Source organism: Trichechus manatus, unplaced genomic scaffold (genome assembly GCF_000243295.1).
Source record: "Trichechus manatus latirostris isolate Lorelei unplaced genomic scaffold, TriManLat1.0 scaffold00177, whole genome shotgun sequence".
Taxonomy (NCBI): Eukaryota; Metazoa; Chordata; class Mammalia; order Sirenia; family Trichechidae; genus Trichechus; species Trichechus manatus.
The window spans coordinates 1,144,384-1,160,604 of NW_004444113.1; the positions used below are offsets into that span (position 1 = coordinate 1,144,384).

General features: G+C 46.1%; 1 protein-coding gene across 1 annotated transcript in view; it reads left to right on the forward strand.

Moving 5' to 3' along the window:
• HUNK (hormonally up-regulated Neu-associated kinase) overlaps positions 1–16,221 on the forward strand; it is a 154,583-nt gene that overhangs the window by 65,525 nt on the left and 72,837 nt on the right. The window contains exons 5-6 of the mRNA XM_012558612.1: positions 5,197–5,252; positions 15,156–15,291. Coding sequence (XP_012414066.1) covers positions 5,197–5,252; positions 15,156–15,291 — 192 coding nt within the window. The remainder of the gene's footprint in view (positions 1–5,196; positions 5,253–15,155; positions 15,292–16,221) is intronic.

Here is a 16,221-nt window from a genome sequence, read left to right on the forward strand (position 1 = left end):
GGCGGCCCCTGGGTAAACCTTTCGTTGTCAGCAAGGGCCTGTTGGAGCTTGTTCTCTGAAACCACCTGGAACAAAGGCTCTGCGATGAAGTGATGCCTCATGGGGGTGTGGAGGAGTCCATTCCTCTTCCCTTGAGCCCTCTCCATTTCTGGAAACACCCACGGGGAGCCAGCCCCTCCCTGCCTTAGAAGCTCCGCAGAGGAGCCCACCTGGTGTCGGGCCTGGGAGTGAGGGCGATGACCAGTCCCATTGGCCCGCCCTCCCTAAGCCTGCCCGGTTACCAGACGAGGCCCGGAAGTTTTCCTGGGCCAGAGCCCACGGTCCCTGTGGTGGCCTCTAACCTGGCCCACTGGGCTCCCTCCTACTGCTACCACAAAGGGCTGCTCTAGCGCTTCTCCTTGGTGCCTCTAAGCCCAAGACGCACGATCCCCCTGAGCTCTGTTCTGGGAGACAGTGTTCCAGAGCCCCCCTGTATCAGGCCATGCCCCCGCTCCCTTGCTTGCTTTGCCTAACCCCTCTTTGAAGCCGCTTTGGCCAACAAAAGCTATTTCCCATCTGCCCAGGGCCTATTTTCTTCTCCTTCCCATTTGTTCTCAGTTACAAGCTAGAACTGTACTTCTGGTTTTGCTAGCCACAGGGCTGACTCTTCAGACTGCAGGGCGGAAGTAAGAGCCACCTACTTCTCTCTCCCGTCTGTGGACACGGCAATAATCAGATCATGGGTTAGTGTGAAATGGAGCATTCCACACCCAGCCCCCCATCACCCCCCCATCACTGTGTGCCTCCCTCCTCTGCTGTCAGCGCCTTCCTTCCCAGAGGGCAAATCTGACACTTTACAGAGAAGCCAGGTATTTTGCTGTGGGGATAGAGCTAGAGTAAACACAAGGCTTTCTTTTGCGTGGACCACTAGGAGGATTTTCTCATGGAACCAGTTTTGTACCTTTAAAGTAATATACTAACACTAAAACCCTATGGATACATTTACTCCTCTTTTATTATTCAAGAAGGTGTTTTTATGGGTTCAGCAGAAAACTAACTGGACTACTGACTGAAAGGTTGGCGGTTCAAACCCACCCAGAAGTGCCTTGGAAGAAAGGCCTGGTGATCTGCTTCTGACAGCTCACAGCCATAAAAACCCTAAGGAGCACAGTTCTACTCTGATACACAAGGGGTCCCCATGAGTTGGAATCGACTCTGTGGCAACCGATTTGGTTTTTTTAAGGCTGCTTCATGGAGCCCCTGGGTGGTAAAATGGTTCTCGCGTTCGTTCTGCTCAAACGAAAGGTTGGAGGTTCCAGTCCACACAGAGGTGCCTTGGAAGAAAGGCCTGACTATCTGCTTCTGAAAAATCAGCCATTGAAAACCCTGTGGAGCACAGCTGTACTCTGACCCACGTGGGGGTGCTGTGAGTTGGCGTCGATTCGACGGCAGCTGGTTTGGTTAAGGATGGTTCACAGCGAGCATTCCGAGTAAGGTACCTAGTTACAGTCAGAGGGAGTGAGGTACCTAGTTACAGTCAGAGGGAGTGAGGTACCTAGTTACAGTCAGAGGGAGTGAGGTACCTAGTTATAGTCAGAGGCTTACAAGTACTGGTCTATTAGCAGAGGGAAAAATATCCAAAAGCTACTTTTAAAAATATGATTTTAGAGCCTTTTTTCCTAATGAGTCAGAAGGAAAGTGTTTTCCCCTTTCCTGCTAGATAAATTTCAAAAGACAGAGCAGAAGGTGGAAATGAAAAACCCAAAAGAGGTCAAACGTTGCCCTCATTTGGACAGACAAAGTCTGCCAGTCACCTGGGCAAGGGCGAATGCGACTTCCCTCCCTGTTAGCCAGTCGCGGAACCTTGAGGCAGATAGACTGTTTACCACCGAAATCTTGTAGAAACCTTGACAAAGGGTCATCTACGGGTAAACAACCCAAGGGAAGGAGGTTTGTTCCGTGCCCTTTTCCAGGGGCTGGGAGTGTGTTACCGTGGGAGGAGGGAGGCAAGCAGGCGACTCTCACTGATTCCGTTTTTCTCGTTTTGTCTAATAATTACATTTTCCTACTCCCTCCCCTGGCTTCACGACATGTTCCTGATTTTAAAAATGGGCACTTTTTCTTCTTTTGCATCTTCTCTTATTTTCAGTCTTCCATTTGTACCGTTTTTCGAATCATCCCGGTTGTTCTCTGGGCTTTTGTGGCCTCGGAATCACCTAGCTTCGTTTGATTGTTCTTGTTCTTGGCGATTGCTTGCTGTTAGCTGGCTTCTTGAAGCTGTTGTTCTCTGCAGTATTTGTTCTGAACCACATTTCTCCTTTGACTTGTTACTGCTTCCATTCTTCCCAGTCAAAGGGTTTAATTTCGCTCCAAGCAAACTGTCCTTCTTTTAGATTTAAATAGCGCCGCGGCTTTATCATCAGCCTGCACGGAATCATCTCTTCGCAGTTGGGGCCGACGTTGACACCCGAGTCTGTGCGTGCTTGCGTCTGGTTTGGCGTTACCGTATATGCTTGACTATAAGGTCAGCCTCATATTACGTCGTAATTAATTAATGATACCTTTTAGTGGATGACAGTCTTTAAGTCTCTCTTTATTGTTTCATTTGACTTGAATTGAAGGTATACAAATCTCTTTCCCATTTGTGGGTGCATTTGGATTGGGAGAGTATCATTTATAATTTCTAGGTGCAAGTTTGTCCCTGAGTAGCACAAACGGTTGAAGGCTCTTACGTGCTGGACTACTAGCGGAAAGGTTGGCAGTTCGAACCCGCCCAGAGGCACCTCGGAAGATGGGCCTGGCAATCTGTTTCCGAAAAGTCACACCCTTGAAAGCCGTGTGGAGCGGTTCTACTCTGCACACATGGAGGCGCCATGATTAGAATTGCCTTGACGGCAGCTAACGACAGGTTTAAACACAGATTCCGCTTCTCATTCAAGCCCTTACCTCTAAGGCTGCCCGCAGCCTCCTCATTTGGAAATCCACTGGATGCTTTTTACCGCTCTCGTTCTGCCCACAGTGGACTCCTTGCCTCTTCTTTCCATCTTGAAATCCCGCCTGCCTTATTCCCTTGACAGTGGCCGGGTCCCCCCTGTCTCGCTGCCCCCTATTCCTTCCCAGTTGGCCTCGAATGCTGGCATTCCCCACCCTCGCTGTCCTCGGTCTCCTTTCCCTCCCTGTCCCCCCTCTTTCTGGGCCGCCCCACATCCTTTCAAGGCTCAGCTGCCACCGCACTGAGGTTGGAAATTGGTAATCTGCATGCCCCGTCTTGCCTGCAAGGCTGGCCCATGCTGTTAATGCTGCTTTAAATATGAATTTGTTGCCAACATTGGAAAATCAGGATCAAATCCAGATTTCTGGTTCTCTTGTAAAAACGATGAGCTGGCAGTGCTGGGGCTGAGCCGGGAAGGACTGTCCCAGTTAAACGGGATAGAGCTCTGTGGCTTATGGCTGTCCTCTCTGCTGCTCCCCTGGGGTTCCGGGACCTGAGGGAGCCCATTTTTAACATTTTTATGTATCACGATTGTGCTGTTTTCCTTACAATAGAGATAAAAACCCGTTGCTGTCCAGTCGATGCTGGCTCATAGTGACCCCGTAGGACAGAGTAGAACTGCCCTATAGGGTTTCCAAGGAGCGGCTGGTGGATTCGAACCGCTGACCTTATGGTTAGCAGCTATAGCACTTAACCGCTGTGCCACCAGGGCCCCTCAACAGAGAAGAGAGGAAGAAAATATTTCTTGTGCCTGGTCTCTGTTCAAAAGTGAGAAAATCAGAGCTGGACCAAGAATGATGAGTTTCAAAAACAACAGAAGCGAGCATTTTGTTTATGGAAGAGAAGAATGTTCTCACATATTTAACATTCCAGGTGTGTCTGGGCTGGCGGACTGCACCTTAAGATGCCAGAGTTTATAACCAGTAACCTAGATGGCCCTGGTGACTGAATACATACTCCCCCCTTTATGATATTGAAATACGCATAGCGTGAAGTTTACCAGTCTAAAGTGTATGACTAATTCATCGGCATTTAATGCATTCACAGTGTGGTGGAACCACCTCAGCCTAGCTCTGAAACATCTTCATCACTCCAAAAGGATGCCCCGTACCCACTAAGCGTTACCCGTCATTCCTCTTTCCCAGCCCCTGGTGACCGCCAATTTCCTTTCTGTCTCTATGGCTTTGCCTACTGGGGACATTTCATGTAAATGGGATCATTTAATATGTGGTTTTTAGGGTCTGACCTCTTTCCCTTCGTGATGTTTTCAGGGCTCAGCGTGCTGTAGTATATGTGTCAATACTTCATTTCTTTTTATGGCGGAATCATATTCCGTTTTAGCGATACACACCAAGTATATACTTTTGCCCACACTTTTTCCTTCTGTCTTCCAAAACAACCTCTGATTGGTAGTCCAGATTTGTTGGTGTTACTGAGTACCTGGAATGTGCTGGGCAGCGGGGTACAGAGGTAGCAAGGTAGTTGCTGCCCTCAAGGAGCTTACGGTCTGCTAGCCGAGACCCCACAGGCCCCTCCACTCTACCTGCCCTGACCGAGTGCTGTTCTCCCTGACTTCTCAGTGTCTATGAACAGTTCAATGCTTGGCTGCTAACTGAAAGTTTGGCAGTTCGAATCCACCCAGCAGCTCCAAAGGGGAGAGATCTGGCAATTTGCTTCCATAAAGATTATAGCCAAGAAAACCCTATAGGGCAGTTCAACTCTGTCACACAGGGTCGCTGTGAGTCAAAAGTGACTCAATGACACCCAAGAACAAGTATTTATTTATTAAAAAATTTTTTTTCTTCAGCTGTTTCCCAGAATGTGTTCCTTACTCTGGCTGGTGTTGCTCACGTTTCACAGACACGCGGTCACACGGGGGTTTCCCTGACTGCTTGGACAGCAGCGCTCCCAAATAATGCGTTTGACTCTTCTCTAACCCCAGTTCTTTTTAACATCCAGGTTCCAGCTTTGACCCCGTTTCTTTCAGAAGCATTCCCTGATTTCTTCTGCCCTCATTGCTGTCTGTCTTCTGCAGAACCCTTTACCGTTTTTGTCAACGGCAATTAATTATCTCACATTTGATATCTATTGTTGAGTGAGTGTCAGCAGAACGCTGCCTGGGTTGGTTCAGAGTGGCTCTAAAACAGTTTGTTTTTCTTCCGTAAGATGTTATTCTGCTATTTTAAATGCTTCTCTGAAACACTGTGTGGTTTTATTTATTTCAGAGACTTGAAGATAGAAAATTTGCTGCTAGATGAAGACAATAATATCAAGCTGATTGGTATGACTTTTTGTTTTGTTTTGTTTTAGAGCAAGATAGTTATTTGTTTCCGGAGGACTGACTTTTGAAATTATCCACGGGCAATACTTCTAGATCACCTCCTTTTACTTGTGATATTTAATTGTTGTCGTTAGGTGCCGTCAAGTCAGTTCCGACTCACAGCGACCCCGTGTACAACAGAAGGAAGCACTGCCCAGTCCTGCACCAGCCTCACAATTGTTGTTGTGCTTGAGCCCATTGTTGCAGCCACTGTGTCCGTCCATCTCGTTGAGGTCTTCCTCTTTTTCACTGACCCTCTACCAAGCATGATGTCCAAGCATGATATTTAATAATGGTTTTGAAAATGAAAATTAATAATAATAATAATAGTTTAAACATAATTAACCCATAAACCCATTGCCGTTGAGTCGATTCCGACTCATAGCGACCCTACAGGACAGAGTAGAACTGCCCCATTGGGTTTCCAAGGAGTGGCTGGTGGATTCGAACAGCTGACCTTTTGGTTAGCAGCCAAGCTCTGAACCACTGCACCACCAGGGCTCCTAAACATAGTTAGGAAGGTAAAAATACCACAGAGTGAATTTTACAGCCCCAAATAAATACTTGGTTATGTGGCTTTTTTTTTTTTTTTTAATTCAAACTACAGCTTCTTGATAAATTCAGGTGGGGGAGCTGAGCTTTTGTATAGGTTATTTAAAAATAGTGGAAAATGTTTGACTCAGAAATGCTGCCATTGGCTTCGCTGTCTTTTTCCACATTTCAGTGGCTGTAGGGGCCCAGAAATGAGGGCGAGTGCAGCGTACCTTGTCTTGTTAGTATGTTATTTACTGGAGCCCCGTAATACGATGGTAACTGTGCAGAGAGAAATGCCCACAGTGGAACAGTTTGGAAATTGGTACCCATTGGAAGGAAGCTCCAGGATAGAAAAACAGAAAAACCAAACCCATTTCTGTTGAGTCGATTCTGACTCATAGCAACCCTATAGACTAAGTCATAATTGAAAAAAACACGAGTTGCGATTGAGTCAATTCCGACTCATGGCGACCCCATGTGTGTCAGAGTAGAACTGTGTCCATAGGGATTTCAGTGGCTGATTTTTCAGAAGTAGATCACCAGGACTTTTTTCTGAGGTGCCTCTGAGTGGACTCAAACCACCAACCTTTTGGTTAGCAGCCATTAATCTACCACCCCAGACCCACTCAAACCCACTGCTGTCGAGCTGATTCCGATGAACACCCTCAATGAGATGGATTGACACAATGGCTGCAACAGTGGGCTCATAGCAACCCTATAGGACAGAGTAGAATTGCCCCATAGGGTTTCCAAGGGGTGGCTGGTGGATTCAAACTGCCAATCTTTTGGTTAGCAGCTGAGCTCTTAACCACTGCACCACCAGGGCTCCAGTCCACCACCCAGAGAGTATGAAAGTCATAACTGGTCCACCGTAATTCAGGGTCTAGAAGTGAGTTCACTCTGGGGTTCATTCTATAGAAGAGCTTTGTTTTATGTTTGTCTGTGTGGTTGCTCTTGGCAAAATCTCAGGGCGTCATTTTCACCCCCAGATGTGAGACAACACCTTCTTTTTTCCCCGCTCTCTTCTTTCTTTCTCTGTCTCAAATGCAAGTAATTTCTTCCACCTCAATGGCTTTGAAAAAATTAACATTAGGGTAAAAGAGGAGGCTCAGTAGAATTTTGTGAATTTAACTTTTTGTGCCCAAGAAGGAAATTTTGTTTGGCAAATTCTGAAAATCATCTCAGGACTTCTCCAAAACATATCACTCAAATGACTTATTAGATACTTTGCAGTCACAGCCAGATTCCAACCCAGTAACAGGTAAGAGGTCGCAGCTGCCTCCAGACCCCTCGGTTGGGTGATGAAGCGCCATTGATAGATGTTGATGGATTTACTCATTACTAGAAGATTAACAATTAAGAGGAACAGATTATTTTTCAAAAGCATTATAAGGAATCTGTCATTGGAAGATTCTTAGACAATCCAGAGGGTCTTCTTTCTATGAAATTGTTTTACTGTTGCATTTTAGTGTCTTGAGTGCCAAAGACAGAAGGAGTGAAATAAGGCCTTTGTTGAAGTACTTGGAAGATGTCTTTCTGTCCCTTGTTTCCGGGATCTGGGGCATTAAACAAAGGAGCCTCCCAGTGGGGGCTGAAGAATGGAGGAAAGGAGATATTTGCTTAAGGACTCTGGCAGGCTGACGTGTAACTTGTCTTTGGAAAAAGTGGAGGTGATGATGACAGAGATGTCCTGACAACAGCGAGATTGTAAGAGCAGAGGCTGTGTAAAGGCTGGGTATAAACTGGACCGATAAACAACATCACGATAAATGGAGAAGAAATAGCAGCTGTCAACGATTTCAGTCTGCGTACTTGATCAGTTGTCAACATCTGTAGAGGTAGCAGGAAATCAAATGACAGGTTGCATTGGGAAGATCTACTGTAAAAGACCTCTGTCAAGTGTTAAAAGGCAAAGATGTCACTTTGATGACTAAGGTGCGCCTGACCCAAGCCATGGTATTTTCATTCACCTCATATGCATGGGAAGCCGGACAAAATGAATAAGGAGGATAGAAGAATTGATGCATTCAGACTGTGGTGTTGGTGAAGAATACTGAATAGACTATGGCCTGCCAAAAGAAGGAACAAATCAGTCTTAGAAGAAACACAACCAGAATGTTCCTTAGAAGTGAGGATGGCGGGACTTTGACTCCCTTGCTTTGGACATGTCAACAGGAAAGACCAGTCACTAGAAAAATACATCGTGGTTGGTGAAGTAGAGGGTCAGCGAAGACGAGGGAAACCCTCTCAGTGAGATGGATTGACACAATAGCCACAACAATATACCAACATTCCAGTGATGATGGAGATGGTGCAGGACTGGGTAACATTTTGTTCTGTTATATAGAGGTCACCATGAGTCGAAGCGAGTTCCTTGGCAACTAACAACAGAACAACAAAGGCCGGATATCCGTTACAATAAACGTTAGAGTAATTTACTTCTACCGTGCATCTCGTAGACTGAGGCTGTGTTCAAGCCAAGTGGTGTCCACTGATGGGTGGTTTGCAGATCTTGATCTAGTGTTACCCATCCTGTTTCCTTTCTCCAATCTGCCTCGCTTTCTGTCTCCTCAGTGATGCGTCTTCTAGTCCAGTTGCCATTGAGTCAACTCCGACTCATGGTGACCCCGTGTGAGTCAGAGTAGAACTGTGCTCCGTTGGGTGTTCAATGACTATGACCTTTTGGAAGTAGACCGTCAGGCCTTTCTTCCGAGGTGCTCTGGATAGATTTGAACCACCAGCCCTTTGGTTAGTAGGTGAACGCTTAACTGTTTGCACCACCCTGGGACTCCTGGTGATATCTATAGACATTCATTTATAAAACTAGAAATGTACCAGAAAAACCAAACCTGTTGCCGTTGAGTCGGTGTCGACTTATAGCAACCCTACAGGACAGGGTAGAACTGCTCCATAGGGTTTCCAGGGAGCGGCTGGTGAATTCGAACTGCCTACCTTTTGGTTAGCAGCCATAGCTCTTAGGTGGGATACGAATTGTTGGAAAGCGCAGACCTTTTTATTGGTTAGAAGTTTGCTCAGAAGGTCCTGGACGAACCTACCACCGTAGATAATGGGTTGATAAGTAGCTTACAGATTGGCTGAATAATAAAACCTCTTTGAGGAGACCTGCCTACATGAAGTGAAGAAATTATATACCTAAATCAGAACCTGCAGTACATCTTGAGGCGGCGTGGGATGGCTGCTTTTTGGATACCAGGAACCATTTTATTCAAAAGCCTCAGGATCGAACCTCTCAGGTGGGCAACTGCTGAACTGGCATCTGAGCAGCCATTTCAGCTTATTGGGACAGAATAGGCTCTAGTGGGGGTTTAGGTCAGAAACCAGGATTCCCAAAACTGCTGGAGAGGAGGCTCTGGTGATTGGACTTCCCTGTTAGAATGGAAACCCTGGTGGCGCAGTGGTTAAGAGCTACGGCTGCTAACCAAAAGGTCGGCGCTCCTTGGAAACCTATGGGGCAGTTCTACTCTGTCCTATAGTATCGCTATGGGTTGGAATAGACTCGACAGCAACGGGTTTGTTTTTGGGTTTTGTTAGAAGTGGTCTCTGGGTGGTGCAAACGTTTTGCTCTTGACTGCTAACCTAAAGGTTGGTGGTTCAAACCCACCCAGCAGCACCAGGAAGAAAGGCCTGGCGGTCTGCTTCCATAAAGATTACAGCCAAGAAAACCCAATGGGGCAGTTCTACTCTGTACACATGGGAATCTCTCAATGGCGATGGGTTTGTTAGAACTTACTTTTCCCTTAGCTCCCAATTCTCTCATGCCCAGCTAACACCCAAGTGCCCTAGCTCTCACCTGTAGCTGAAAGACGTTATCCTACCCCAGAGCAACAGGGAATCACATTTTGCTTAGCAGAATCTGCATTCTCTTGTCTTTTTTTTTTTAAAAAAAATGCGGCGGGCGTAGGGGGTGAGGAGAGGTGCCGGGGGGAAGGCAGATCCAGTGTCTTGTGGGTTTTCTTGCCTGTGGGCTGGGCAATTTGGATCAAACATCTCCTCTCCAGTCTTTCGGTAACTTGAAAGCGCTTTGAACCTTTCTTCAAAGGAATTACCTAGTTGTTTTTCAAAGGTTGATTATAGCTATTATCATTTCCTCTTTTAAGAGTTTCTCTTTCTTTGAAAGAATTTGATTTAAATAAATCTACTTAAGGCATGTTTCAGATTAGTCAGAATTACCGGGAGTAAGATTTGATTTAATCGGGACTTTTTTTTTTCCCCTTCCAAAAAACAGTCTGATGTTTGATAGTTGAGTATCTTAAAATGTATGAACCACGACTGAGAACACTTTCTTTCGCATTAGTATTCCAAAGCAGCATTCACTCGGGCATTTTTTGAGATTCATTTTTCAGCTCTGGGGCAAACGGAGGGATAATTGGCTTATGTATTTACCAAATCTGATTGAGGCAGCCCGTCTGACATTTCCTGGGAGGTGAACGTCTCTGTAGTCTCTCCGTTCTAATTATAGGCAGATATATGTGTAAAACTTGAATAATTACAATTATGAATGTGAAATGTACTAGCTCTTTCTCTACAGTATATTTTAAATTAAACGCCTTCGGCTAGGTCAACGTGAGCCAGTTAAAATGCAGATTTTTATCTCCTCCACTCCCCAAATCCTCCACTAATTTATCTCCTGGAAGCTGTGCTTAAGATAAGGCGAGACTCCCTATTTGCAGATTGGCCTGGGAACAGTGGGGGTGACCTCCCCTCTTATCTCCTTGCCCTCGTCTGCTGACAAGCACATCTTTATAGACAAGTCTGGAGTCAGCATTTTGGTCTGGAGCTGAGGAAAGAACTGAATGAAGCTGCTTTCTGCTGTTAACAGAACCCCCCTCAGATTAGGACTGGAATCTTGTTTTGGTTTCAGAAATCTAGAGATGAATCTTCTGGGACTCCTGTGAGATTGGGCCCATACCATGACTATTTATGATGCTTTCCCTAAAATGTCGCCCCAAGTAATACAGTCCTTATTCCATCCTACTTACACCCTCTCCTCACTTATCAACATAGTTAGGTTCCAAAGACCAGGTAGTTATGTGAAATCGGTGTTCATGCAAAAATGGAGGATGAAGACATCAGATCACAAAATGGAGGATGACTATATCATTACATCGCTGCTAAATTACATCATTACAGAACTGCCAGATCACATCATTACGTTACTGCCAAACCACTGAGAATCACGGCCCAGCTAAGACGACGCATAACCGTCACCATCACAGCCAGAGTTGTTCTTGCCGCACACTTCGGCGTTCGCCTCTGCCGACAGATGTCGATTTCTTACTAGTGTCGTAAATGGGAAAAGTTGAATAACAAGACAGTTAATAAGTGAGAAGGTATACTCTTTTTTTGTTTTGTTGTTGTATGCCATCGAGTCAATTCCTACTCATACTGACTCCATGTGACAAAGTAGAACTGCCTCATAGGGTTTCCTAGGCTGTAATCTTTACGGGGGAGCCCTGGTGGTGCAGTGGTTAAGCATTCTGCTGCTAACTAAAAGGTCTTCGGTTCGAGCCCACCAGCCCCTCCATGGAAGAAAGATATAGCAGTCTGCTTCCATAAAGATTTACAGCCTTGGAAATCCTATGGGGGCAGATCAACTCTGTCCTATAAGGTCACTATGAGTTGGAATCAACTCGTCCGCAACGGGTAATCTTTATGGGAACAGATCACCAGGTCTTTTCTCCTGAAGAGTAGCTGGTGGGTTCTGACCTCTGACCTTTTGGTTAGCAGCCGAGCGCTTAACCGTTGCGCCATCAGGGCTCCTTGTCTTTCCATTTTACCATAGTAAAAAAAAAAACCAAAAAACCAGTTTCCATCCAGTTGACTTCGACTTATGGTGACCCCATGTGTGTCAGAGTAGAGCTGTGCTCCATAGGGTTTTCAATGCCTGATTGTTCAGAAGTAGATTGCCAGGCCTTTCTTCCGAGGCAGCTCTGAGTGGACTTGCCCTCCAACCTTTAGGTTAGCAGCTTAGCGTGTTAACTGTTTGCACCACCCAGGGGCTCCTTTACCATAGTAGGTGCTCTTTATATACCTTTGTTATCTCATCAAAATTCCTTTCAGCTGATAGTTTTCCCTTTTTTTTTTTTTAATGGAGGTAAAATTCACATGACATAAAACTAACAATTAACCATTTTAAAGTGTGCAATTCAGTGGCGTTTAGTACATTTCCAGTGTTGTACAACCACCACCTCCACCTAGTTCCAAGACCAGGCATATTTTTTAGTGGAAGAATTTTTCATGGCTCATGTAGTTTAAAAAAAAAAAAAGTTACTGCCCACTATTTAAAAGAAAGTCCAAATGCCTAATATTCAAGGACTTCTTTCTAGATGATTATTGATTCTCGACATGTGCACCCTAGGTTGAGTAAATGTCATAAATAGATTTTTAAAATGAAAACATTTTAACAACCATCTCATTTAAATTATGGTATGATTTTTCTCCTTATACAAATGATCAACCTCTCTTCCCTCAACTCAGTGATACTTCAGGGTGGGGTCTGAGACCAGGGTCCCCAAGATACTTATGAACAAATGTCTCCTTCTCAGAGAGGGACCCGGAACCTTGGTGGCCCCTGAAGTCTTTCTTTTATGGACCACGTCAGTGGGAAAGGAGCTGGGGTGGGGAGGAGGGTAAGAGAGCAAAGGACGAGAAGAGGCGGGAGATTAAGAGAAGAAATGCAGTCATCAAAAGCAAAGAAGAACATGGTACGACGTGGATGAACCTTGAAAACATTTTAAAAACGGTTGACGTTGATTACTTGCCTGACAGAGACTGGAGGAACCCCTGAGACTATGGCCCCTGGACACCCTGCTAACTCAGAACTGAAGCCACTCCTGAAGTCCGCCTTTCAGCCAAAGATTAGACAGGCCAATAAAACGAAAAATAACATGCGTGAGAAACATGCTTCTTAGTTCAATCAGGTATACGAGACCAAATGGGCAACATCTGCCCAAAAGCAAAGACGAGAAGGCAGGAAGGGACCGGAAACCTGGATGAATGGACACAGGGACCCCGGGTGTAAAGGGAGAGAGTGCTGACACATTGCACGGATTGCAACCAATGTCACAAAACAATTTGTGTATAAATTTTTGAATGAGAAAGTAGTGTGCACTGTAAACTTTTACCTAAAGCACAATAAAATTAAAAAAAAAAAAAGAGTTGACATTGACTCAACTCGACTCATGGCGACCCCGTGTGTGTCAGAGGAGAACTGTGCTTCATGGAGTTGTCAGTGGTTGATTTTTCTCCTGAGGTGCCTCTGGGTGGACTGGAACCTTCAACCTTTCAGTTAGCAGCCGAGCGCGTTAACCATTTGCACCACCCAGGGACTCCTTGAAAACACTATACGGAGTAAAATAAGTGAGACAAAGGGACAAATATTGTAGGATTCTCACTTCTGTGAAATATCTAGACGAGGCAAATGCATTGAGACCAGAGTGTGTTAGTGGTTGCCGGGGACTGGGGGGTGGAGGAAATGGGGAGTTCATGCTTAAGGGCTACCGAGTTTCTGTTCAGGGTGACCGAAAACATTTGGAAATGGATAGTGGTGATGGTTGTACAACATGGTGAGTGTCATTAATGTCACTGAATTGTGCACATGAATATGATCAAAATGACTAATTTTTTTAATATGTATTTTACCACAAGCTAACAAACAAAAACAAAGGAAGAGTTAAATGTGCAGCCCACGATTTCTCTCTAGTTGGTTTGCCAACCCCTGTTGTAGGTTCTGATTCTTCACCACGGAGCCTGGGCTGGAGAATTTAGGTGCTGTGCAGAGCTGGAGAGAGTTTTCCGAGCTCCGCTTGCGCAGGGCTCTGTTTTAGAAAAGTTATCTCGTGACGCAGCTTAACCCAAGTGGAAGATTTTTTTGGCATGTCCTCTTGATCCGTGGCATGGGAGTGACTTCATGGACTCAGAGCTCAGCCCTGTTCAGTGTTCTCCCTTTTGTGAGCTTCCCTAAAGCTTAAGCAGATGCGCCATTTGGCTGGTGGACACATACTAGAGTGCAGGAGAAAAGACACCAAGGAAATTAGATATAAATATTGCTGATTGAAGAAGGACCAGCTTTGGTTCAAGACTTTGGACGCAGTCTCTGACCACAGCCCCTTCCTGACTGAGCCTTGTGGCCCAAAAGTCTTGTTTTTGGGACACAGGGCCATAATATTTACGTTGAAGTTCAAAGGATGAACCTTAATGTTAATTCTGAGATAACAAAGATGAAGGAAAGCTATCAGATAAGGGCATACATGCTGCTAACACCGCTCTCATGAGCTGCCGGCTGCAGTACCTTTACCATCAAAAGCGAACAAGTCGTGCAAGGCATGAGGGACCCAGAGCAGCTTTAGAGGCATTGGGACTTTACCTGTTCCCAGTTGCCTTAACCATCCAAGAATAAAGCAGTGTAATGAGGTCATTAGTCTCGCTCACACTGCCATCTTTCCAGATTTAGTTTCTCAGGCTAATATTTAGTGTCATCTAGATTGTTGGGGGGATTCCCCAGGTGGCACAAACGATTTGCACTTGATAACTAAGCTAAAGGTTAGTGGTTCGAACCCACCCAGTGGCACCGTGAAAGATAGGCCTGGCCATCTGCTTCTGTAAGGATTTCCCCACAGCCAAGAAAACCGTATGGAGTGCAGTTCTACTCCGTAACACATGGCGTTTCTGAGTCAGAACAGACTTGACAGCAGTGGGTAATTTATTGGGCGTTTTTTTCTTTTTTCATGTTCAAATCGCCATATGTGCTGCATGGATTAGGGGAATTTTTAAGAGACTTCACAAAATGAAAACATTCAGCTGAAAAAGCCCAGTGTAAATGGCTGGATCGCATGTGGCCGAGGGCGACAGGGGCACCAGCCACAGAAAATCAATCTTCTTTTAGCTTTCCCCCACGGGCCCTCTCAGAAGCCTGAACACTGACTCCACATCCCTCGCCCGGTTTTCTCTTCCTGCCTTAGTCCTAGAAAGCAAAGCCTTTCCTTCTCCTGGATGGCTCATTTGCAAGATTTGATGGAAATAAGCTTTTCGGGTCAACATACTTTAGCTCTAGCTGGATTTCACAGCGAGGTTTGCTGTAAAGTGTTTCCAGTTACGTGAGGAAGCCCACCTGACAGCCTTCCTCCCCTTTTGTCTTGAGACTCACATCCGGGGGTTGCGGTTCGCAGCTGCTGCCTGGGTTTTTCTTTGGATGTGAAGTTTTGTGTTAGCCTGAGTGGATGTTTGCTTTCCTGCTGTCTTTTTGTTTCTCCCCCTCTTCGTTTCCACATGTTCTAACGCGGAGCTGGTTTTGTCCGCCCCTTTTTGCAGACTTTGGTTTGAGCAACTGCGCGGGGATCCTGGGTTACTCGGACCCCTTCAGCACACAGTGTGGCAGCCCCGCCTATGCCGCGCCCGAACTGCTTGCCAGGAAGAAATATGGCCCCAAAATCGATGTCTGGTCCATGTGAGTTACTGAGCTTGTAAAAGTGAATTGTCCCTCCTGTCGTCTCCACTATCACTTTCGTATGAAATAATGTTTGCATATTTGGTGAGAAAGTACTATAGTCTAGGCTCTGAAATACAGAATAAGGGATCCTTTGGGGGTCCATTCCCGCTTCTCCCAGTCTTTTCTGCACACGCTTGCTGAGTGGCCTTTGCCAAAATTCATTTCAGCCCTGGGGGGAGAAAAAAACAAAGTCTGGTTTCAAGAATCCCTTCATGTCCTCTGCTTGCTGAAGAGCCTTCTAGAACCTTCTGTCACAATCTGAATAAAACCCTACCTTGGTGCTGGGCTCACCAACCTTGTGGGCTTGCCTTCCGCCCACCTCTCCTGCCTCATTGCACGCGTCCCGCCCTCTGCTCCCGGGTCTTCAGCCCGCTGGTCTCCATGGTGGTCTTTCTCCCCTCTGGGCTTTGCGCTTCGGGTGGGGCGTGACGATTCCCAGCTCTTCAGGTGGCCCGCTTATTCCCGTGTTCCAGTTTTAATCCAGATGTCACCGCTGCAGGGAGGCCATCTCTGAGTTCCCCGTCACAGGCGACCCCTTTAATTTCCTCTATAGCCCCCATCACCACTTGTAATCTGTGCACATCCTTCCCCGCCGCAACCTCCCACCTCCCCCCAAGAAAAGGTTTTGGAGAAGAAGGAGCCAGAAAAACCAGACGATTTAGGGATGAGATTTGAGTGTGGGAACAGGGAAGGGGGGCGCATAATGACCAAAGGATTGAGGGAAACGGAAAGAAAAGTCAGGAGCTTGGTGCTATGGATTGAACTGTGTCCCCCGAAATATGTACTGGAATCCTAACTCATCCCCCTCTCCAGGGAGGGAGGGAGGGAGGAGGGAAGGAAGGGAGGGAGGGAGGAAGGAAGGGAGGGAGGGAGGGAGGAAGGGAGGGA